The sequence below is a fragment of the Rattus norvegicus genome, chromosome 6 (genome assembly GCF_021556685.1).
Source record: "Rattus norvegicus strain SHRSP/BbbUtx chromosome 6, alternate assembly SHRSP_T2T, whole genome shotgun sequence".
In the NCBI taxonomy this organism is placed as follows: Eukaryota; Metazoa; Chordata; class Mammalia; order Rodentia; family Muridae; genus Rattus; species Rattus norvegicus.
In genome coordinates, this window is record NC_141539.1 from 130,602,397 (window position 1) to 130,626,603 (window position 24,207).

Consider the following 24,207-nt stretch of genomic DNA (forward strand, 5'->3'; position numbering starts at 1 on the left):
GGCCTTGCTGAGTAAGCCCCAGTACCATCTCCATTTGGCAGACGTACAAACTGAGGTGACAGAGGCTAAGGAAAGTATTCACACACATCAGTCTGTGACCCAAAATTCCATCTCACCCTATTTCCTAGGTAGATGTGTTGGAGTACTTAAACACAATAAATTACAAATTTTTGTTACAAAAAACCTGAGAAACCTAGCCAGTGCCTGTTGGCCTGCTATTCAACTCTCCTAATGCTCTTCAAGCCATTGAAAAACAGCACTTCTCAGTACCTGGCAGCTTGCTGACACAGCCGACAGGCAGCATACAGGCTGGTGTGGTAAGCATTTCACACACCCACCACACAAGAGAACATACATACAGAGAAAGCAGGTATCGCCCGATCTTGAAGTTACACGCTAGTACAGTAATTCACGAATCATTCCTGTTGTTGTCATGGACGTTTAGGAGGCGTTGGTGGTGCTCTTTCTGACACAGGCTGGGACACTCAGCTCCACGGACAATATCAGCAGTGTACAAAATCGTATGAAAGCAAGAGACTGGAAGGTGGAGCGCTTGTAGCAGCCGGGCGGCTCGCACTCACCTGTTGTACAGCTTCTCATAGAAGCTTTTGTTGGGCAGGGTCAGGTGAACGTTGGGCAGCAGAAGTTCCAGCACATAGTGTGAGCTGCTGATGGCTTTATCCTGGAACTCCATCATCTCCACAGGGTCTCCTGGCATCACCATCTGAAACAGAACAGTGTAATGTGAGAAAGCACATCAAAGAATAGTTTAAAATACTGGGGCTGGGGATTTAGCTCAGTGGTAGAGCGCTTACCTAGGAAGCGCAAGGCCCTGGGTTCGGTCCCCAGCTCCGAAAAAAAGAACAAAAAAAAAAAAAAAAATAGTAGCAGCATTTTTAAAATTACTATAACATTTACTATGTGAGCAAATAAATAAAACATAACCTTTAACTAGGGAGAATATACATCAGGAAAAACAGATACCAAGAGTTACAAAGAAGTATAAAAAACACACGGATATTTATGTTGTTGCTATTGCTACTTGGGAGTTCTTGCTGCTGGTGATCTTATTGTTCCGTTCTTTGTACGGGAAGGTCTTCGTAATATCTCCCAATCTGGTCTCAAACTTGCAATCCTCCTGCCTCCACTTCCCAAGTGTTAGGACTATAGTGGTCTTTCAAAACTAAAGAACTAGCCGAGTGTAGTGCACAAGCTGTAATCGCACAACTTGGAAGTGAAAGCAAGAGGGTCACAAGTTCGAAACTAACCCGAGACACAGAGAGAAAAGGAGGGCAGGGGAGGGCAGAGGAAGCAGGGAAGCATTCTCCATGGCCAATCAGGATAACCACCCTGCAGTGCTCGCCACACTTTTTACCTGCTCATTCTCAAACATTACTCTACGAGAGGAAAAGGGAGATGGGGCTGGCCGCCTCAGGTCACAGACATCTTTCAGGGAGTGAGCTCCTCCTTCCTCCTCCTCCTGGTAGTGACCATCATTCTCTTCCTCTTCCTCTGCTGCTATTCTCTCCAAAATGGAATGCATGGCTGGTGGATTTATTTTCAGTACCATTCTGATTGCAAAGATAATTTGAAAAGTCAAGGACTAAGAATAAGCAAGTTTACACAGTGAACACTGATTAAATGTCAATTTGATTAGACCAAACTATAAACATAAAGCCCAAAAAAACTTCATGGCACATAACACAATAAAGGAAGGAAGGAAGGAAGGAAGGAAGGAAGGAAGGAAGGAAGGAAGGACGGACGGACGGACTTTTTGACAATCCCACATGCACCACACTTGCTTACCGAGGCCAGTCAAAGTCATCTGAGGACGCTGTATCTCCGTCGACTCCACCACACACATGGAAAAACTTGACAGACGGCCCTCCCTTCTCCTCCTGGAATGACCCTACAGAACCGAGACGGTTTACAGCAATGTGCTTCTCGAACGCTGAGGACCTCACCGTTCAGACCTCTGCAGTACCCACTCACTCGTTCCTACTTTAATGTGACCTGTGCTAGGCATGACGTGCATATAAATATGCCAGTTCTTATTCAAACAAAATCCTCACTAGTATTTCATGTGTACGACACATAATTATAGCAAACATGTCCAATCACCACCTACTGAGTACTGGTAACGATTTCTTGTGTGTACTTGAGGAATCAGGTAAACTCTTTCTCAACATCTATTCCTTTGAGGCAGGAGCATGAACTTTTTTCGACTAAGTTGGCAGGCGACAAGTCCCAAGGACACTTTCCACCCACTTTCGGACATGTGAGACCACACCCAGCATGTTATACAGGTGTTGGTATCTGGACTTGGGTCATTGAGGTTTTATAGCAAGTCCTCTTAACCACTCAGCCATCTCTCTAACCCCAGTTATTTCTTCCCAGAAGAAAAGTTCATAGCTTAGAGCTATAAGTCAGAGGCAGAGCAACTGTCCAGCATGTACGACCCTAAAGCCAGTCTCCAGTGTGGCAGAAGAAATAGAGAAAAGCCTATGCGGCTAACTGAGCACTGAAAACATAAACATAGAGTAAGCACACTTTGGCGGGTACCTCGTATATGCATGTAACTACCACACTGGTTTCTCCCTGAACAACCTTCACAACCCCCTTCTAAACCAGAAAGCTACAGTCACAGCGAGGAGGAGCGCAGAAGGCATGTAAACATCTGCTCCTGAATGTGGCAGGCAAATGCCCACTTAAGTATCAACAGAAACTTGTCAAACTCAGAGATCAGAACAGACAAGGGAAACTCTGGCTGGCGAGAGGGCAAGGGGAACTGGTGGCAGAGGCAGGAGCCAAAGGGGCAGACTTTTCACCCACTCTGCTGACCAACCTGCAGGTTAGTCTATGTCATGTTTTACCATGATGTCCCCAGAAGGGAGTTAGTGTGGTGACCAAGGACTCAGGTGTCAGATTTGCCCTCACCACTGTGAGCTAGGGAGAGACATCCTCTTCAGTCACAGATGGGCAATGACAAAGAAAGGAAAGGACAGCATGTCTGTGACCTGCATGTACAGGACCCAGCAGAGACTCAGGCCACACGCCTCTATCGCACACAGGAAGTGGTCTGTGACGACAGAAAAGGCTAATGCTCTCATTCCTACAGAAGATGACAATGGCAGTCACCAAAGCAAATCAGTCACTGCCTTGCTGTCTTTTTTTTTAAAACTCTCCACACAATTCTGGGGGGAAGGCTATTGCTCTATTCTCTGTGTCCCCATTTTGCCATTTTAGGTGCTGTCAGGAGCAGTGTTCTAATGTAGCTGCTCTGGGAGCACACACTGGACAGGTGTGTTCGGTCTTACCAGACAGCTCTCGAAAAGTCAGCTCCAGTTTGGTTTGCTCTGGGGTGGCTCCTCCCACAAACTCCGTCTTACATTCCAGATCTGTGAAGTCTAAATGAAGGGTCTCCTTCTGCAGAGACTTCTTAAACCAGGGTCCTCTTTCCTGGTCTGACCGAAGATCGGGAATAGGGAAGCGAACAGAGAGGTGCAGTGCTGGGGTGGCAACTTGTACTGACAGCCTCCGGTTTGCAGGACTGTGCGAGTCATCTAGGAACACTTCCGTGAAAGCCTTGTGCTGAAACAGGATGAGGAATGCTCAGCTTTTCAGTGTGCACCAGCACCACTCCCCACATGCCACAGCACCCAGAACAAACCATATCTCACCATAAACTACAAGGAAAGAAAGGAACAAACTAGCCTATTAACCAATCCAATAAGGCTGAATATAGAGTATCTTATACCTATATGGACACAACACCTCTCAATAATAAAACTGATGACCTATGGTTTAGGCAGAAAGTAGGAGGTGGGGCATACAGGAGGCAGAAGGCAGACAGAGCCAGGGGAGGAGGATCCAGCCGGGAAGATGTGGTGAGATGGACACATGGTCCCCGGGCACAGGTAACTAGCCAGGTGGCAGAATATAGGTTAGAATATATGGGTTATTTTATATTATAATCTAGTCAGAGAAGAATGCACCTATATGGTCAAGGCCATTAGTAAATATATTTTGAGTCTGAGTCTTATTTCCGGGAGTATGAGGCTGGAGGGAAGAGCCAGACCTAATGTCTACAGTTAAAAGTCACTATTATAAGCAATGGTCAAAAGCACCCATTCAAACAAAAGTTGGTTTCTAATTCTCCATAACATGTCCTCCCTCTCACAAAGCTCCCTGTCATGGCGACCCGGATGGGATCCAAGGTGGTGTCCTCCACTGACTTCTCCCTAGCCCGCCCTGTTCTAGCAGGTTCCCTTGCTTCTCTGAAGTTAGAAACCAGGATTATTCATAAATCTATTCTATCTCTTCCCTGTTTGGCTTTCTAACATCAACTCCAGTCTTAAATCTCAAATCAAAACTAAGAAAATCCAGAGGCTGATGTGGCCATGCCCACACAGCCGAGGTGAAGAGCAGATCCAGAGACTGGCCACAACTTAAAAGAACCACAACAGGAAGCAGTGAAAAGTAAGGACCGCTGCTTCAACACCAGGAACTGAGGGCAAAACTGCTTCAGCCTGGAGCAGCTGCGACTGCAGGCACCCACTGCTACACTGACCTCTTCCCACTAAGGCTGCCTGTCGGCCTGGGACTGGGCCTGATCCTACTCCAAACACCGAACTCCCAGGGCAGTTTCAAGAGCCTTCCAGACCCCAGCAGAAGCGACCAAAGCACTCCTGTGCTGCCTGGGCTTTCCTTCTTACCTCTTCATGTTTATGAAATGAAAATAAAACTGCATAAGTATGTTACAGTAATTTTCAAAATTATGAAAAAAAAAAAAACCTGACCCCACTGTGCTGCACTGCTGTCAGCTCCTTGCCTAACCATCCCTCTTCTGCATATTGACTTTTCTGTCCAGATTTAACAGCTTCTGAGGGAAGCCAGAGTGCCAAGTGCCTGGAATTCTCCTCCTAGAAAGGCTGATGCAGGAGGAACACAAGTTCCTGCCAACCAGTTGGGCCAATAATGGGATCCTATTTCAGAAGACATTCTCCTTCTGACTTAACTCTTCCTGAGGAGTCGTCATACAGCTGATACCACAGCGTACCTGTTAGAAATGCAACAAGATGTCTTTGGTAGAATTACCAAAACTGACCTAGCTATCAATGCATAGCAAGGTAGAGGAGGAGAAGGCAACAGTTCAAGAACCCGGCAGGCAGTGGTGTGCATGCCTTTAATCCCAGCACTCAGGAGTAGAGGCAGGAGGATCTCTGAGTTCAAGGCCAGCCTGGTCTACAAAGAGAGTTCCTGTATAGCTAGTGCCATGGAAAGACTTATCTCAAAAAATAAAGAGAAAAAACAATTTTTAAATAAAAATAATTTTAAAATGTCTAATTTTTACTACTATGAACAATATTGCTCTAGTATAGTCTATTTAATACAGTAGAACTTTTCTCATTAATTTCCCCAATAAGTGTATTTGCTGAGTCTAGCATACTCTTTGTAGGGACAGAATGACATGGTTCCTGCCCCATGATGGCTGCTGTGGGGATAAGGTTTATTTCTATAATAATGTACATATTTTCATGTTCCTCCAAGGAACGTCCTCCCAATGAGTCCATGATAATCGGAGACAGCATGGTTTAGGAGGCGAAGGTGTAGCAATGTCTTAGCAAAATAGTAAATGCTAGGACCTTCAAGACGGCCTTTAAGACTGAGGAAAAGGACTCTAAACACAAGTTGGAAAAATATGCAAAATATAAGGATGCACTATGAAATGTATTAGGAGCCTCACAGATCTAAAGCCGTACTATGAGCCAGCCTACAGAGAGACACTGAGGAAGGAGAAAAAAAGATTTAGGGAATGGTAATTGCAAGGCAAGAATCCACCCAGCTGAGGTTCTTGTTTGTTGGCTTATTTATGCTTACAAAGGCAGGTAGATTCCTGAGTTCAAGATCAGCCAAGAACAGAGCCAATTTAGGTCCAGGTGTGGTCAAATGGTAATCCCCAGGCAAGGTCCCACCCAACTAAGTTTACAAAGGCACTCAGATCTCTAAATTCTTTTACAATATTAAAAAGAGAAAAAGGGGGACTGGAGAGATGGCTCAGTGGTTAAGAACACTGACTGCTCTTCCAGAGGTCCTGAGTTCAAATCCCAGCAACCACATGGTGGCTCACAACCATCTGTAGTGGGACCCAATGCCCTCTGCTGGTGTGTCTGAAGACAGCAACAGTGAACTACTCACATTCACAAAATTAATAATTCTTTTAAAAAAAAGAGAGAGAGAGAAAATGTAGTTGCTATCCTTTTCCTCAGTCACAAGGCTAAGGTCATGGAATGCTGATTTGTGGGATGGTCAAGAGGGACCCTGGAATAAATAACTGGTGTGGACATTAACAAACTGGCCTTTCGGTCTACACAAGATAAGCTAGCAAAAGGCAGACAGCAGTTCTTGGTTAGAATACAAGAGCTGAGTTATCTGAACTCTGAACAAAGCTCTTCAAGAACTTTTCCTAACAGGATTTCTGAGCCTTTTAGAATTTTTCTGTAGGATTCGGCCAGAAATCCCAAGGATTACTTAGAGAGCAACCCCAAGGATCACTTAGAGAACAAATGCAGCCCTTTTACATTCTTTTCTGGCTTTCTGATTTTGATCAGAAAACCCAAGAATTACTTTCAGAATTTTTCTAACAGGATTTCTGACTTGGTTGGAAAATCCAAGAATTTTTTTATAGCAGCTTTTCTGGTCAGAAAACCCAGGAGCTATCCAGAGAACTATTTAGTAATTTTACTATAGGAGCGAGCTGTCTCAACCAGAGAGAGTGGTCTTGAGCAGAAAACTAGATGTCTCAACCAGAGAGTTTTTTTTAGAATAGTAAGAAAAAGCTGTTTATAGCAGAGCAGAACAGAGAGAGTACAGTCTGAGATGATGTCTCGATCAATTGAGCAGGCTACAGAGCCAAGAAGCTATCTATAGATAGCTGATTAGGGAGCCATCTTGAGCAGAACACAGGCCGACAGGTTGGACCCACGATTTGACTTGAATCGTTTGTCGTCTTCTTCCCCCAGACACAGCCCGTCCCTGCTCCCACACACTCCTCTTAGAGCTCCTCTCCAGGCTGAGTCTGGTACCTGGTACATTTTAATTAATTATGCTTAGGGGCAACTTTTCGCACACTTACCAAACTAATATGCTTATTGTATGAGGCATACATGTGCGAGGCCATCATCTCCACTGTAGTGAGTTTCTGTGGCTGAAGCAAGGAATTTAACCTGTCCACAATACTGATATCCAGCTCGCATCGCACCGGGTTTAATTTAATTTGTAATTCTGCCTTTTGAGGAACTGAACTAAGTCTTGCTTGATTACCCTTTTAAAAAATAAAAGCACAATATTATTAACAAAATGGTAAAACTAGGTTAAAAACTTAACAGCTGTGACAAAATAAAGGCTAGACAACAACCTGAAGTGTGGCCGCACACACAGAGGTCTCTCACCTGGGGTCCTCTAGTCTCAGAGTGTTTATAATGAAGCTGAAGACACACGGGAAGGTGGGCATCAGTCCCTTCTTTGGAATGGAATGTCAGAAGCTTAAAGACAAGGATGGAGACGGGTTTCAGCTAGAACAGTAAGCTCAGGTCAATCACATAAACCCAGGCCAGGAAGCTGAAATCAACCATGCAGACCACAGGAGTTCTGTGAGTGAGACAGGCTTTCAGTAGTCAGAACAGCCAGCCCCACTCCAGCAGCCAACTGCGTGAAACTCAGCACCTCATTTGCTGAATGCAGACGAGGGTTCAAGCATTTAGTACCTAAGAAAATACTCTGAAAAGCAAAATGAAGTAACAGCAGGAAACTTGTCTGCCTCACTGCTTAGGAACTTTGTAGAATAACCTTAAACTGAAGTAGTTTAAAAATCTGTTTCAACAACACCAAAGATAAAAAACATTAACACACTTCATCACCTTGGAACATTTTAAAGAAAAGTATTGTTGTTCAATCGATCCCTTTAAAAAGCAAAACAAAGCTAAAACGCATTCCAAAGAGGATCCAGCATTTACCTCTGTGTAGTGAGGAGGGACAGAATGAAAATCCGTTGGAAACAGACACTCCAAAAACTCCATTTGCCCAATGGACATGTCGGTGCTGAAATGCCGGGAAGCTGACCTCTGTCTCTGCTCATAGGACACTTTGATGCCAGTACCTATAAATCTATCACAAAAGAAGCATTTAAGGGTCTCCACATGCTTCTAAATAAAGATAGCATAAGCATGCAAATGTTAATAGTATACAATGTTAGATATTACTATATGATGTGATATAAGGTTATCATATAAATATGACACACACTCTAACAAAAGCACGTGAGCTTCCCATTCCCTATGGGACACCTCCCAGGACGCCTGCACCGCCCAGCAGTGCCCTTCTCTCTTCCACACCCAAGCCTACACTGCAGTGGGTAAAATACCTCAGATCTGGCCAGGAACTGCAGCACACACACACACGCCTTTAGTGCCAGCACTTGGGAGGCAGAGGCAGATAGATATCTACAAGTTTGAGGCCAGTCTTGTATGTACCAAGTTCCTGGCCAGCCAAGGTTACAAGCTAAGACCCTGTCTTAAAAAAATCACTTCTTGGGGCTGAGGATTTAGCTCAGTGGTAGAGCGCTTACCTAGGAAGCGCAAGGCCCTGGGTTCGGTCCCCAGCTCCGAAAAAAAGAACCAAAAAAAAAAAAAAAAAAATCACTTCTTCTAAAAAAATTCAGAACTGGGGCTGGAGGGATGGTTCAGTGGTTAAGAGCACTGACTGCTTTTCCAGAGGTCCTGAGTTCAATTCCCAGCAACTACATGGTGGCTGACAACCATCTGCAAAGAGATCTGATGCCCTCTTCTGGTGTGTCTGAAGACAGCCACAGTGTACTCACATTCATGAAATAAATAAATAAATCTTTAAAAAAATTCAGAACTATAAAATGTATGAAATGGTATCTTAAAACAATCAAAAAAACAAAAAAAAAAAACAAAAAACCCCTATCATTCAAGCTGGGCATGTTGTGAACACGTGAAATCCCAGTAGTCTGGAAGACAAGGCAGAAAGACCATGAGTTTCAGACCAGGGTTTCTGACAGTTAAGACTGTCTCAAAAAACCAAGCAACAAAAATTTAGTATTTTAAAAACTTCAGTTGATGGGTTCAGTTTCTGTGTCATATTTTCTATCAGAAGCTGTTTCAAACTCTAACGAAACTTGGAGGGAACTGTTTTTATAATTGTATCAGAAGTCCTATGGTCGGTCCTAAGAGTAGAGTGTCAGGGCTGAGAGTGCAGCTCGGCTGCAGAGCAGCAGCCTTGCACGCGTGAATTTGCTCACACCCATCACCTCAGGAGGCGCGAGCAAGACAGCTGGAGGTCCAGAGTTGGCTCAGGCTGCCTCAAAGTTTGAGGCTAGGCTAGACTAGACTACATCATGAGATTCCGTCACCAAAAACAAATTATATTTGTCCAGACATTATATAAAATATCACTCATTTTACTCATTCTATAAATCCCATACATATTAAAATACACAGTATTGGGGCTGGAGATAGCTCAGCGATTAAAACCAAGCACAGGCTATTCCAGAAGATCCAGGTTTAAACCCCAACACCCACATGGCAGTTCACAACTGTCCAAACACAGGACTGTTCTCCCACTGCAGGGACTGTTCTCCCACTGCAGGGACTGTTCTCACACTGCAGGGACTGTCATCCATTGAAAACCAGTGCAGAAACAAGGTGAATAGTTGCAGAAGTGCCTATTTGGCTCTTTATGAAGTATCTTTAGTAATCATGAGAGTTCACCTAAGGTGGTCGTGTGAACAAGCTTCTGCAAAGACTGCTCGGAAAGCCTTAAAATCTCCCATTGAAAATATCGCTGGGTCCATCTTTTCTATACAAGAGAAGAAGTCGATGGCCATGCGTGTCAGTGGATTGACGGTCAGAGAGGTTTCCGCTGGAGACAAAGGATCGATGTGAAGCACAGACACTGAGAATATGCCGAGAGCCAGCCTGCAGATAAACTCAGGCCTGGATTCATCCACAGAAGCAGACCTAGAGGGGAGAGCTGAAACACAGAGTCATGAGTCAGAATGACGAGACGCTACCTGAGCTTTAAGGAGAGTAGGCCCAGAGCAGTTAGAGTAACAGTAGACGTCTTAAATAGACTGCTACCCTTCTGCCTCTGCCATGCAGGATTCTTGTCCCTGAAGTACGAGAGTCCATCTCAGTAAGGAGAAATGTGTGGACACATCTTTGTACTATAAAACTGTGTGAGAAAAAAAAAATCAAGATTAACCAAAATCTGCACACCAAATTCTCCTTTAAGCTTAGTTCAGTTAAATTAGTTTGGTTAAATTTTGAAGAATAAGGTTCAAGAGTGCAGAACAGTGGTAAAGCTGGTAAAGCAATCGCCCAGCATGCTCAAAGTACTAAGTTCAATCCCCAATTCTGGAAAGGGAAATGAAGAATCAAAATTGAAATTTTCTTTTAAACAATATAAAAACAATGAAAAATCAACTGAGCAAGCTAGTGTATGATGATGGAGACTGCCTGGGCACTGTCCAGTTTCTATGTCCAATGGGACACATGCACTTGCATTGCATGCAAATATAAACACACAGACACACGTGTACATAAGCACACCCACACATTCACACACAAAACATACATAAACATGTATGTAAACACACATGCACAATGCTTACACATGTGTATGCACACGCATACATACTGTGCACTCAAACACACAAATACATATACCATACATATACAAACACACATGAACGCATACATATCACACAAACACAAATCAGATAGTTGACTGAAAGTTTTAAATTGCAATAATGTGAAAGATATTATATATTTCCCCATAATGTCTATGTATTTAAACGTGTAAAATAATGAGAACAGGCACAGTGGTGCACACCTAACCTAGAACTCAGGAGGTGGAGGCGGGAGGTCCGAGTTCAACTGCGACCAAAGCTCGTCAGCCTGAGCTACATGACCCCCATCTCAAAAACAAAAGGAATATGAATAAGTAACTTTTAAAATATTTTTCAATATTTTCACTGTCCAACTATTCTTTCCTTCCTAAACTTTGTGACTGTCTTAGGCCAAAAGAAACCTTATGAAAGACTCACACACAAAATGTGACAGCACCCAGTTCAGGCTTGCCATGTGCAAGGTCCTGGGTACAATCCCCAGGGACACAGGAAAAGAAGTAGATGAAAAGACAGACAGACAGACAGACAGACAGACAGACAGACAGACAGACAGACAGATGATAGAGACAGATACAGAGATAGATACATGTAGGTAGGTAGACAGACAGACAGATCAGATGTTTATTCTGAAAGGAAGGAGAGAAAAATGGCAAAATACATTATTTTAGATACTCCTTTAAATTTTCAAAGCCTCCAGTGGAAACTAACCAGCTTTTTGTAAAGACGCCGGGTGGACCAAGTCAGACTGGAATGCTGGCCCTCTTACTGGCTGTTCTTTGTGGTCGGCAAACTCTCCCCAAGTTGGCTGAAGCTACAAAAGATCGGTTTTTTAAATACATAAATAAAGCCTAGGAGCTTAGAAGCAGCTTTTTCAAATCAGAAGAAATGAATAATACGTTACCACAGTAGCGCTTAGCGGAGATCCGGCAGGTGTGTTGGTGTATGTACTAGTCAGCGACAGCTCCAGGTCCATGTGTGGTGGGTCCCCAAGGGGTGGGAGGGAGGACAGACTGTGAGACATGTCCATGTCGGCCATGGAGAAGAAGACTTCCTCTTCTGGAGAGAATGATACTGTCATTGGTGATGCACTCCCCCAGTGTGCAAGAAGCCTAGTCACACTTCCGGAACCTCCTTCTAAGTGTGTGAGACACAGCCTGCGCCTCTGCTGCAGGAGGAGCACGCCTGAGCATGGCGCTTCGCAGCACGGTAAACATGCAACTGCACACAAGGAGCCACAGATCAAGCCTCCCCCCGAGTGTTCTCTGGGATTCTATGGCACGCAGTAATACAACAAACTTAGTTGTCACACAGCAGTTGAGAAGTTAAAATTCAGATTTTCAAATGGCATCAGCTTACAAAGGGCCCTGGGTTTGGTCTCCAGCACCACACTGTAAATAATAAAATTCTGTAGCTGTGCTAGTCTCTGGTTTCTTGTGAATATGGCTACTTTCCAGATGAGAATGAGGAACAGAGACATTTAGGACCCTACTGGCAGTTCAGTGCCTTCTCTCTAGTGATTGTCTGACCTTCGTGCAAATCAAGCTCAGGTCTAAAAGTTCTCTGAGTAGGCTTTAACTTTTGATTTGGGTCAACGTTTTCCATGCCAGCAGACTGTTACTCTTTGCTCATACAGTCTGAAACCCCGTAATGTAAAGCAGACTGCGAGGCAGTTAGACCAGCAAGACGGAAAGGCCAGCAACACTTTCTACTTAAGGAACACACTCAGGTGAGCGCACACTGATGAGATGACACGTGTCCCCAAACGATGTGTGTGTGTCGGTCTACATTTTACACACCGACTCCCTTAGGGAGAATAGCATTGCTTACAAGATCAAGAAACGGTAGCATGGTGCCTCCTGCTGTGCAGGTGCCAACAGGACAGAACCAATGTCACGCTGCAGGTCTGCTCTCCCCTGCAAGCGATTTCACAGTAGCTAAATCAAGTCTAATTCCACATAAAGGAAAATGCAGGTCTAGTATTGGCTACCTGGGCTGCTTACCACGGCTAGAAGGTGTACGAGTTGTTTCTGTCTCATAGAAGCTCTTCTCTGAAGACACGCCCAGAGAGAGGGAATCTTTCCTCAGATAATAACGGTTTAATTCCATCTGAATTCGGTACTCATCTTCCTGCTGCATGGGTCGATTTTTCCTGTCTTTATTAGCTAGCCCAATTTTGCTAGAACTTTCTACAAATATATAAAAGGAAAGCAAAATTAAATTTGTAGTTAGTTACTTAAGCCTTTTTTTCCCAAACTGCACTTATCCAAGAACAATGGTAACTTGACCACACTAGCAGAAAATCACTGTTCTACCAACTGGAGGTCTAAGCAGCAGTTTTGAGGGTTTTTTTTTTCTTATTATTATTTTCTTACTTTAAAGTATTTCTTTAAAGTAACCTCATAAGAATCTTAAAAGAATCACAAAAATCAGTCATAACTTCTTTAAATCCTCAGTATGCAATCTACTCATCAACAACTTTTATTAAATCATGTTGGAAAGATGAGGGAAATGGGTATAGTCCCTCATCAGCAGTCCCGCCTCAGGGAGTCCCATCAGCCAGTGCGGCCATCATTCTTGTTCCCTAACCATAAAGTTCCCAGCTTAACCATTTTTTTTTCTTTTTTCTTTTTTTCGGAGCTGGGGACCGAACCCAGGGCCTTGTGCTTGCTAGGCAAGCGCTCTACCACTGAGCTAAATTAAATCCCCAACCATTTTTTATTGGATTTTTTTTTATTTACATTTCAAATGTAATCCCATTTCCCTCACCCACTAAGCAACAGTTTTAAGCAAGTAGCCAAGAATCTAAACTCTCACCTCTAGAAAATGAGTACCTAAAAATAATCTGTAACTCACTGTGTACAAAAATTACAGTTTTTCCCTGTTATATGAAATATTAAATACAATGTTACCCAACCAAAGATACAAGCCAAAACAATTTCTAAAATGAATGTGGCACAAATACTCTAAATGCAAATTCAAACCACAACACAATATAAAAGATGCAATCTAATAAAGTAATCAGGATATCTACTTACAATACCTTTAATGTCACACACCCCAAAATAACACATGCTCATTTGTGTCCTGTAATTTCCCTAAGAGTTCCAAGAATTACAGGTATAACCCAGCAGAGGATACTTGCCTGGTCCAGCAATAGCTGCTAACATATCCAGAAGGAGGTGTACCTGCCTCGGTGACAGGAATAGATGGAAGGAGTCTATCTGTCCATCGACATCCAACTTAAAAACATAAAGCAGTTGAGAATGAACACATCACAGGCTCATCAGCAGGAACTGGGGAGAAGTTAAGGCAATGACAGTATCGCCCCGGTCTTGGGCAGCTTCACCTAACACTATTAATTCACACAAGCTCAATAAAAAGGCATAAGGACCTGCAACTGTTGCTGGAGGGAAAACCCTGATAAACTCCATGTCAGAGTCCAGCATCATACTGTCTGTCTATCTCCATGTCTTTTGGAGACCAGAGAACACATGGAGAATACAGCATCATCCCCCTTCAGAACAACCAAACCCTTAGAACCAATTTAGTCGGAGTTTATAGGCCCAGCTCAATCACACGGAGACTGCACAGCACGCCTGGAGGATGCCTATGGGGCTGCAGCCTGCCTTCTACACACAGGCTGGAGGGCACAGCAGAAACCCAGACAGAGAACAGTGCTAATGAGCGCTTCCCTTCTTATTCCCTGCACACACTTTCCCTCCCATCTGTCTCATTGTGTCTGGTGAGCACCGAGCCATCACCTAGCCTTCCTCTCTAGTTATTACTGTTTCTGCATTATAGACAAGGAGACTGTTCCACAGAGCAAAATGACAACTCCCCAGCAGGCTAAGCAGACACAAAGGCAAAGGCCCTTCTCAGCATGGCCACCCATGGCACGCCTCAGCTGAGTGTTTGCTGACACCCACCCAGTAAAGCTGGGTACAGTGGGGAAATGTGTTACTGGACAACTTTGTTTCTTGGATTAAATCATACTCTAGTTTTATTAGAATGGAAAATCAGGTGTTGCATTTCTAATTGTCAAAGAAATATTTCATTAACGGTACATTCTGAATTTGGAATTCAAAGTACTCACTGCTTTCTTTTTTTTTTTTTTTGGTTCTTTTTTTCGGAGCTGGGGACCGAACCCAGGGCCTTGCGCTTCCTAGGCAAGCGCTCTACCACTGAGCTAAATCCCCAACCCCTACTCGCTGCTTTCTTTTGGAGCTAGAGAACACTGATAATAACTCAGCATTTCCCATTCTGTAATGTGATAACAAATTTCTCTAAATTTAACCAAGGCTGTCCCCTTCTTTTCTACCACCGTTTTCTCCAAGCATCCACTGGAACTAAATGTGTAAGACACCACAGACCCCAGGACAACTCTCTCAGGAACGAGAGCACTGAAGGACGTCGGAACACACCGCTCAGAGACTCAGGTTTAAGAACACTGAAGAGACTGAAGTTCTTTTTTTTTTTTTTTTTTTTTGGTTCTTTTTTTCGGAGCTGGGGACCGAACCCAGGGCCTTGCGCTTCCTAGGTAAGCGCTCTACCACTGAGCTAAATCCCCAGCCCCGAGACTGAAGTTCTAATCTGGCATGCTGCCCTGCTGGATGATTATGAGTTCCATTTACAAGCTCAGTGCTGCCCAGTGCTGATCTCCAGAACTTAATGTTTCCAGATAATAGTCATCTCTTTACATTAAACAAAATATACATAAATACTCAAGTAACTATGTAAAAACATTAATGTACAGAACAAGAACAATCTTGTCTCCAAATACTCAAGACTGGCTGGAACTGGAACACAATGCCATCACACAAAAGTGCTACTGAGGGGCTGGAGAGATGGCTCAGTGGTTAGAGCACTGACTGCTCTTCCAGAGGTCCTGAGTTCAAATCCCAGCAACCACATGGTGGCTCACAACCATCTGTAATGGGATCTGATGTCCTTTTCTGGTGTGGCGGAAGACAGCGACACTGTACTACTCACATACATAAAATAAATTAATTAAAAAAAAAAAGTGCTACATGTTCCTCTGCCCCTTAATATGCAAAACTCTAAAAGCAACAGTTACACAAATCTAAAGGCAGTGTCTAAAACTTTACATCTGCATAAAAATCAAAGCTTACAAATGTAAAGAACTGTACATCTAGCCAAAACAGAACCCATGAAAGTTTCTTTAAGAAATGGCACGTGTGGGTTAGGGATTTAGCTCAGTGGTAGAGCGCTTGCCTAGCAAGCGCAAGGCCCTGGGTTCGGTCCCCAGCTCCGAAAAAATAGAAGAAAAAAAAAAAAAAAGAAAAGAAATGGCACGTATGCTCCCCAAAGACATACACGAGCTGGTTACCCAAGGATATTGTCACAGCAGGGCTGTCCCTCAGCACGTACAGCTACCTACAATATCTGTTCCATTAACAACCTCCTTAGAAGCTAGCAAGGGAAAGACCTTCCTGAGAGAGGGCAATTCATAAAACGGCAGGAAGACGTAGGCAGAATACTGACAGTCAGGATAGAAGCTCGCTTGCTCACAGAACAGCCCTCAGCAATCGACCACCATAGACTAAATACCTGAAGTTTGGAGGAAGAAAACAAAAATACTGACCTTGGCTCCTGGAAGCACTTCGTTCTGTTTTAAAGTGAGACTCAACCCCAGCCTGCCCAGTAGCCTTCCAATCTGCACTGGATCGGACGGTGCTATCTCTGGTAAAGTTCTAGTCAGTTGTGGGTGTGGCTCATAAACAATTTTGGGGTTCCAGCTAGGTGACAGCTTTGGCTCAGTTTCCTATAATAAGGCAATAAAAGTAACTTTAAAATATTTTAGCATAAATATGTCAGGGTGTGAGAGATAAATATCATCTTGAGAAAACAGTATTTAGTCCAGTGGTGGTGGCACACCTTTAATCGCAGCAGAGGCAGATGGTCTGTGAGCTCAAGGCCAGTCTGGTCTACAGAGCAAAGTTCCAGACAGCTAAAGCTACACAAAGAAATGTCTTGGAAAACAAAAGAGAGAGAATGAAGTATTTGGCCAAACTGCATCATTACATTGCCTTGTAGCTAAAATGAAGCACTACTGTGTTAGCATAGCACCTAGATATAAAAATGAATCATTGGGAAGACCTTATAAAAACACAACAGAGTCAGCGAGATGGCCCAGTGGGAACGCACTTGCCACACCTGGGGCCTGAGTCAAATCCTACAGTGCACATAACCATGGGAGAACTGACTCCAGCTAGCCTTGGGTCTCCACACATATGCCTCCAAATACAGTACACACAAGCTCGAGTGCGTGCGTGCGTGCGTGCGTGCGTGTGTGTGTGTACAATATTTATTCAAATAAACACAATATAAATAAGAAAACCAAACCAATGTGGAAGTTAACACCTGTAATCCCAGCCTTCAGGAGACTGAGACTAGAAATCACTAGCCTGCAACCTGAGCCACACAATGACAAAGTGAGAGACTATATCTCAACACACACACACACACACACACACACACACCACACACACACACACACACACACACCACACACACACACACACACACACACACACACACACGGAAGCAAGCCCACACCACAATAGACCTGAGTTGTGAAACAAAAGGCAAATTATAGAATTACCAACTTATAAAAGAATTCTGTACTTGGCAAAGAATTCAGACCTCTTAATAAGGGGAAAGAAAGACTTAAGGAATGGTTCTTGTGCTAATGCCCACTACGATAGGCATTTGTCACGGAAGGCTGAGACACAGCAGGAAGTGCCTAGTTGCTGTGACTTACAAGAAGCAATTTAAGGAAGGAAGGGTTTCCTCTAGGTCCAGGCACACACTGTGCTGGGGAAGGCAAAGAGGCAGGAAGCAGGCGACCACACTCAGTGCTCAGCTTTCTCCTTTTTCTGTGGCCTGAAAGCAGCCCATCAAATGACATCACCCACACTTCAGGGGGCCCACCCACCTAATCATGCACACAGACTCCTCACAGGCATGCCCGGAGCCTTGTTTCCACACTGACTCCAAACCCACCAAGACAACTAGACCGTTCATTCTACCTACAGATATACAGGAAGCATCTCTCCATTAACTAACAAGCAGCAGGCTGGCGGGACAGGCAGAGCTTTAGGGGTTCAAGGCTGGTCTCTGATACATTGGCTGAATATTTGTGCTAATCAGATCTGCTGAACTCATTAGTGGATGCTGTATTCAGGAAAATTTAAGAGTCCCCAGCTTCTTTTTTCCTAGAAGAGATTCACAAGTAGCCCAGACTGCCCTCAAACCTGAAAGACTCTTTGTCAACCTCTCAAATGCTGGGATTAAGGTATGCACTCCCACCACCATAGTGGGTTGGCCTAAAGCTGCTAACTGTCCCAAATTCTAATGCTAAATTAGCATTAGACTGGTAATCAAGACTGGTTACCCCAAAGGTGAGACACTGAGTGATTCTGCCCCCAGTTAATTGTGATTGGTAAATAAAGATGCCAATAGTCAATAGCTGGGAAGAAGAGACATAGGTGGGGTTGGTTTTGCAGGCATGGGAGAGAGAGGACCATGATGAGGAGGAAGGATATGCAGGTGGAGGAAGAAGCCACCATGGGTTAGCTGAGCCATAAAAACATGGCCCTGAGGGCTGTCCAGTTGAAGTTAAGAGCAGCTCAAATGGAACATAGAAAATAGTAAGTAGGGCTGGAGTGGTGGCTCAGTGGTTAAAAGCACTGTCTGCTCTTCCAGAGGTCCTGAGTTCAATTCCCAACAACCACATGGTGGCTCACAACCATCCGTAATGAGATCTGGTGGCCTCTTCTGGCCTGCAGGTGTACATGCAGGTAGAACACTGTATACATAATAAATCTTTAAAAGAATAGTAAGTCATAACTCAGGGTTATCCACAGGAAAGTAGACTCTGACAGCTCCCAGCTCCTGCGCTGCTTAAGGCATACTGTGAGTATGAAGGCCGAGTGGGTGTGAGCTTTATCCGAGGACTCAATAACCAACGGTAGAGTAGAAACCCTGCGCCAGGATCATTAATAATTTCTGTGACACCCAACCCGGGCTAACAGCCTTTATTTAAAACTTCTAAAAATCATGACTATGTTTTGAGTTGTTTTGTTCGTTAGGTTTTAGTCTGGTTTTTGAGACAGGGTCTCACACATACAGCTCAAGGTGGCCTTGAACTCACTGTCTAAGGATACCCTTGAATCTCTGATCCCCTAACTCTGCCTCCCAAGTGCTAGTGATGGGACCTAGGGCTTCCCGGATGCTAGGCCAGCCCTCTGAGATCCTCTTACCACTGGTGCAGTTGGGCACACGGGAGAAGACTTTGCTGAAGCAGAAAACTCATCCCAGAAGAGAGCCACTCCCGACAGCTGCAGCAGTTTATGGGCAAAGGCCGTGGGCTGCTGCACGTCGACTCCTGAGGACTCATCGGCAGCTTCGTCACAGTACACGGTTCTGAAAGGTACAAGAGGGCACCTGTATAGACTCCTGGGGACGCACTTGCAACAACTGTCTGAAGGAGGGGTGTTTCTAAGATAAAGGGACATTTCATGGCTAGTGCCCCTAAGAATATGCCTATAGTAAGAATGCTTGTAGCCCGGGGAGGTGATGGATGAACAAGGACTTCAAGAGCTGCCTGACCTACACAAAATTCTGTCTCAAAAGAAGTTTGTTTTATCGGGCGTGTTGACACACTTCTTTAATCCCAGCACTTGGAGGCTGAGGTAGGCAGCTGGATATTTTCAAGTTCCAGACCAGCCTGGTCTACAAAGTGAGTTCTAGGACAGCCAGGGCTGTTACACAGGAATCTTTGAAAAAAGAAACAAACAACGAACAACAACAACAAAGAACTTCTTTTGTTCCTGAGGCAGAGTTATTAGGTTTGGACTCAGAGATCACTCGGCCTCTGACTCCCGAGGCTGGGACTAAAGGCGTGCACCACCACCAGGAATTATCTAGATAATTAAAATTGGGAACAAAGGGGATTAGTAAAGAGTGGAAACAGTACAGGAGAGAATAACTGTGTACACTAAAATACAGTATGTGGGGATATGAAAATACAATCACTATTATAATTAACACTTTAAAGTCTACAGCGTGTTGGTATCGCTGCACTAAATATTTAAATAAGTAACGTTTTCACAAAGGGATAGACCTAAAATCTAAAAAAGACAACTATGGAACTCTTAAATTTCAGGGGAAAAAAAATTATTAACTGCCTAAGGTTAACCCAAGGGGAACAATCCCATCTCCTTCACAAAACAGAGTCCTGCTATGTAGCCCAGGCTATCTCTAACTCCCAGCACCCTCTTACCCTCCCAGTACCAGGATTACAAGCATAGCCTCATGAAACTCTCTTGGTAAGGGAGACCCCATTTGTTTCCATGTCAGAACAAAGAATGACTTTGCCTTGAATTCTTGTGTTAGCAATCTCTAGTTTGGTAACACGGTTCTAATTGAATGTTACTGTTTTACTATTCCGCCTAAGGTAATGCACCCTAATTCCAAAGATTTGTAGCAACAGCTACTTTACTCATAGGTGTAACTTTCTTAAAGATTGAAACCACAACAAAAACAAAAAACCCAAAACTATTCAAGTCTTGGTAAAGGCCTCAAATACAAAGCATCTTCAATATTCAACATGCGTTGTTTTCATTTATGTGTTTAGATATGTATGTGTGTCTGTGTGAGTGTATGTCACATATGTGCAGGGGCCCCCCCAACGACACAAGAGCACACTGGATCTCCTGGAGCTGAAGTTACAGGCTATTGTGAACTGGTCTGCATGAGGGCTGTATCTGAACGCAGGTCCTCTGGAAGAGTAGGAAATGTTCTTAGCCACTGAGCCATGTCTCCTGTGCCCCTCAATGTACATTTCTGTGAGGAGGACATATAACATGGCCACAGTTGAACGGTTACTTCTTCAAATCAACACTGTCAGAGCTCCAGTAAGAGACAACATGTTTGACTTAAGTAAACTGTCGTCAGGAACTTAACATTAAAACAATCCTCTCGGGGTTGGGGATTTAGCTCAGTGGTAGAGCACTTGCTTAGGAAGCGCAAGGCCCTGGGTTTGGTTTCAGCTCCAAAAAAAAGAACAAAAAAAAAAAAAAACCAATCCTCTCAATTCCTCAAAGGAAACAGCACCATCATCCATTTTTACTGAAGCAGTACCAAGCCAAGCACCACAAATCGAGTCTTTCCCATTACCCAGATGCACCTAAGTACTGCTGTGCACATGCTGTGAAAGAGCGTCAACATGGTGGCACTCAAGGTAACAAGAGAACTGCGTAGGCCAGCCCAGCATAGCCCTGGACATAACCACACCCTGTTGGGGTTCTGTGTGGGATGAGAGGACACCTCAGAGAGCAGTGCTGCACTCTGAGATTAAGCTATACATTAATATATATATCTCCAGCATCCTCAAGTGTAATGTCAGAGTCAGAGTGAGTTTTCAGACACGAAATCATCTTACCTGTCCACTCGGATTTCAAGTGCAGCTCCAGTTTTGGAATTTTCTGGCACATGTTCAATTCTCAAAACAGTATCTATAAAAGTGACCTTCACTCTTCTTAGTACTAGAGCAAATAAGCAATTGTCAATGGAAAACCATGTGTACACCAAGTAAGACCCCACCCCAGCCCGCCCCAGCCCTTCCTCCCCTTCACTGCTGGGCCTCCATCCCGCTAGGCAAGTGCTGACCCCTGCGACTTCACCATCCACTCTCGGGAAAGAAACAATTGCTAGTCTGAAAACAAAACAAAAAGTGCAGATGTGTTTCCTTCTGAGCACCTAAAGCCTGTATTATGCAAAACACACTGGAGCCCATAAGCACATCCCCAAGTGTCTGTGTGAAGCTGACCTCCAGCTGATCCTCCCGCCCGCACAATAAACTAAGCAAGGAGAACCCTGGGAACCAAAGCATACAACCAAACTGAATGGAATGTTTAAACAGCCTCCATTCTCAAGTGAAAAGGTAATCATTTTTTAAATAATGTATTTTTACTTCATGTGCTTTGGTGTTTTCCTCCATGGACGTCAGTGTGAAGGTATCAATCCTCTGAAACTGGAGCTACAGGCAGTGATGACCTGCCATGTGGGTGCTGGGAAGTCAGTCTGTCCTCTGGAAGATCAGCCAATGTTCCTGATGTTCACTCTCCAGCCCCAGAGGACAGTAATTCTTTTAAAAATCCCACAACAGAATGGGTCTTAGGTCCCAAACCACCACATAAAACCTGGGCTGTGAAGACGGATCACAGTGCAAACCTGTCTCGATGGTTTCCGCAAACTTTTCCAGTCCTTCAAAAGGCTGGGATGCTTCTCCTTGCTCATCTGTCAGTTTCTGGCTAAGACACTCCTTTGCCAACTGCATACTGCTGGTCATGAAGCTTGACCAATACATAGGCTCAGACCCAGTTGCTGCAGAAAGTACAAATAAAACTAAATAACTTCTCAAAGTTCTATAAATATCATTTCTTAAAATATTATATTTATGGTAGATTTTCAACATTATGATGGTACCTGTAAGAATATTCTAGAAATTACACAGGACACTAAGTATCACCTTACAACAACAAAAATACAGGGGGGAAAGTCTTTAACATATTCTTATTTCAAGGTTTATTTTTATCAAATTTTAATTTTTATTCATTCAACAAAAACCTAGTAGGAATATTTACTCATACACTGTACCATGCTCAACACCAGAGCGGGAGCAACAGCCACCTTTGTAAAGGGTCAGGCAGTGGATATTCATTTGGCTTCGTGAGCTCTGTGTTCTGTCACACTTGCCCAGCTTTCTCATGGTGCTCAATCAGCGACAGGCAGTAACCTGAACAGCACGGCTGTGTCTCAGTGAGAGCTGTGTCTCAGTGAGCGCGGACTAATGAAAACAGGTGGCAGACTCACGTGGCCTGCAAGCTGAGGATTGCTAAGCAACTAGAAAGATGGGAAAAATCAATTATAAGTATGCATGTTTATCCCCATTAGGAGAGGTAAGATATGTACAAGAATGAGTACAGGTGTCACCAAGAAACACTGTGAAGACTGAGGAAAGCCTACTCTTCCATCTACAGGAGGAGGGAGTCCAGCAGATGGAGCAAATGACAGCAGCTACAGAATCAGTATAAAGGGAGCACAATCAGAGTGTCTTCAGAGGGACTGGACCCATGAACCCTGAGGACCCTTCCCAGACCTTGCCTGCTGAGGAAATCTATCCCTTTCATTGCTCACATCACTGCAACTACTGCCTCCCAACATGGAACTTAAAAGCCTTTTTAAGGGCTAATTTAAGGGGGGTACTTCAAGGCTCAGCTTTTGAGATATATATACATACACCCACCGTGGTTAAAAGGCAGAGTCAGAGCCAGGACAGGTGGCACAAGCCTTTAATCCCAGAAATAGACAGGCGGAGGCAGGAGGACCTCTGTGAGTACATGGCCAGCCTGGTTACATACTGAGTGCCAGGACAGCCAGGGGATCCTGACTTAAAATAACTAATAATAATAATATGATGATGATGATAAATGATGATGATAAGACAGAAGATCAAATCCTTTTTGTTGTTGTTGGGGGAGGTTTTGTTTTGTTTGAGATAGAATCTTACTATGGACCCAGGGTGGCTTTAAATTTGAACTCATTCCGCCTCAGCCGCTTGAGAGCAGGGATCAGAAATCTGTGTTACTACACCTGGCTAGATACAATGTGCTTATAAATTAAATTACCAGGAAGCTGGGATGATAGTTCTGTCCATAAAGTTCTTGATTTTAAAATATGAGGACCTGAGTACAAGCCCAAAGCTGGTCATAAAAAGTCTCATATGGTGATCCTAGCACCAAGGAACAGGGAAAGCAAAGCCCTAGGACTAATTGAGTCCAGACTAACAGCAGACCCTGTCTCAAAATCATAAGGTAAATAGTGTAGGATGATGTCATACGGGTGAAGGCAGGTGCAAGATACAACGAGGCGAGGAGGAGACCGAGGAGACGACGAGAGAGAAAGGAAGAGACAGGAGGGAGAGAGGGGCAGAGAAGCCGTGGCAGGACAAGATGGCAGGTGATGTTAAGATTCTGCTCTATGTGGGCTGGAGAGATGGCTCAGTGGTTAAGAGCACTGACTGCTCTTCCAGAGGTCCTGAGTTCAATTCCCAGCAACCACACGGTGGCTCACAGCCATCTGTAATGGGATCTGGTGACCTCTTCTGGTGTGTCTGAAGACAGCTACAGTGTATTATATAAATTAAATAAATAATTTTTTTTTAAAAAAGATTCTGCTTTGTGTATTTACAGGTTGTTATTAATGTTCTCAAGGGATGGATGGTACCGGGCTTTGTATGTTTAAGTGGGCAATTATATCTTATCAATTGGATCTAAGATTATTGTGTTGTGTATTCTTTTATGTGAGGGTTTAAGTGTAGGAAAGTGTGCGGCTAAGATGTGTTTCCGCCAAGATATCTAGCAGATATCTTGGGGCACCAAGGTGCGGACCTAGCGGGGTAAAAGACACCC

General features: G+C 44.0%; 1 protein-coding gene across 3 annotated transcripts in view; it reads right to left on the bottom strand.

Annotated features, from left to right (window-relative positions):
- Atg2b (autophagy related 2B) overlaps positions 1 to 24,207 on the bottom strand; it is a 70,378-nt gene that overhangs the window by 31,320 nt on the left and 14,851 nt on the right. For 2 of the 3 annotated variants that reach the window (XM_087553474.1, NM_001427775.1), the window contains 16 exon segments: positions 21,968 to 22,120; positions 21,177 to 21,279; positions 18,994 to 19,156; positions 16,314 to 16,493; positions 13,854 to 13,950; positions 12,712 to 12,897; positions 11,613 to 11,767; positions 11,420 to 11,522; positions 9,792 to 10,053; positions 8,016 to 8,166; positions 7,452 to 7,544; positions 7,136 to 7,324; positions 3,318 to 3,591; positions 1,807 to 1,909; positions 1,376 to 1,571; positions 582 to 724 (listed from right to left, as the gene is read on the bottom strand). In XM_087553474.1, the coding sequence (XP_087409600.1) occupies positions 582 to 724; positions 1,376 to 1,571; positions 1,807 to 1,909; positions 3,318 to 3,591; positions 7,136 to 7,324; positions 7,452 to 7,544; positions 8,016 to 8,166; positions 9,792 to 10,053; positions 11,420 to 11,522; positions 11,613 to 11,767; positions 12,712 to 12,897; positions 13,854 to 13,950; positions 16,314 to 16,493; positions 18,994 to 19,156; positions 21,177 to 21,279; positions 21,968 to 22,120 (2,551 nt within the window). 3 annotated transcript variants of the gene reach the window in all.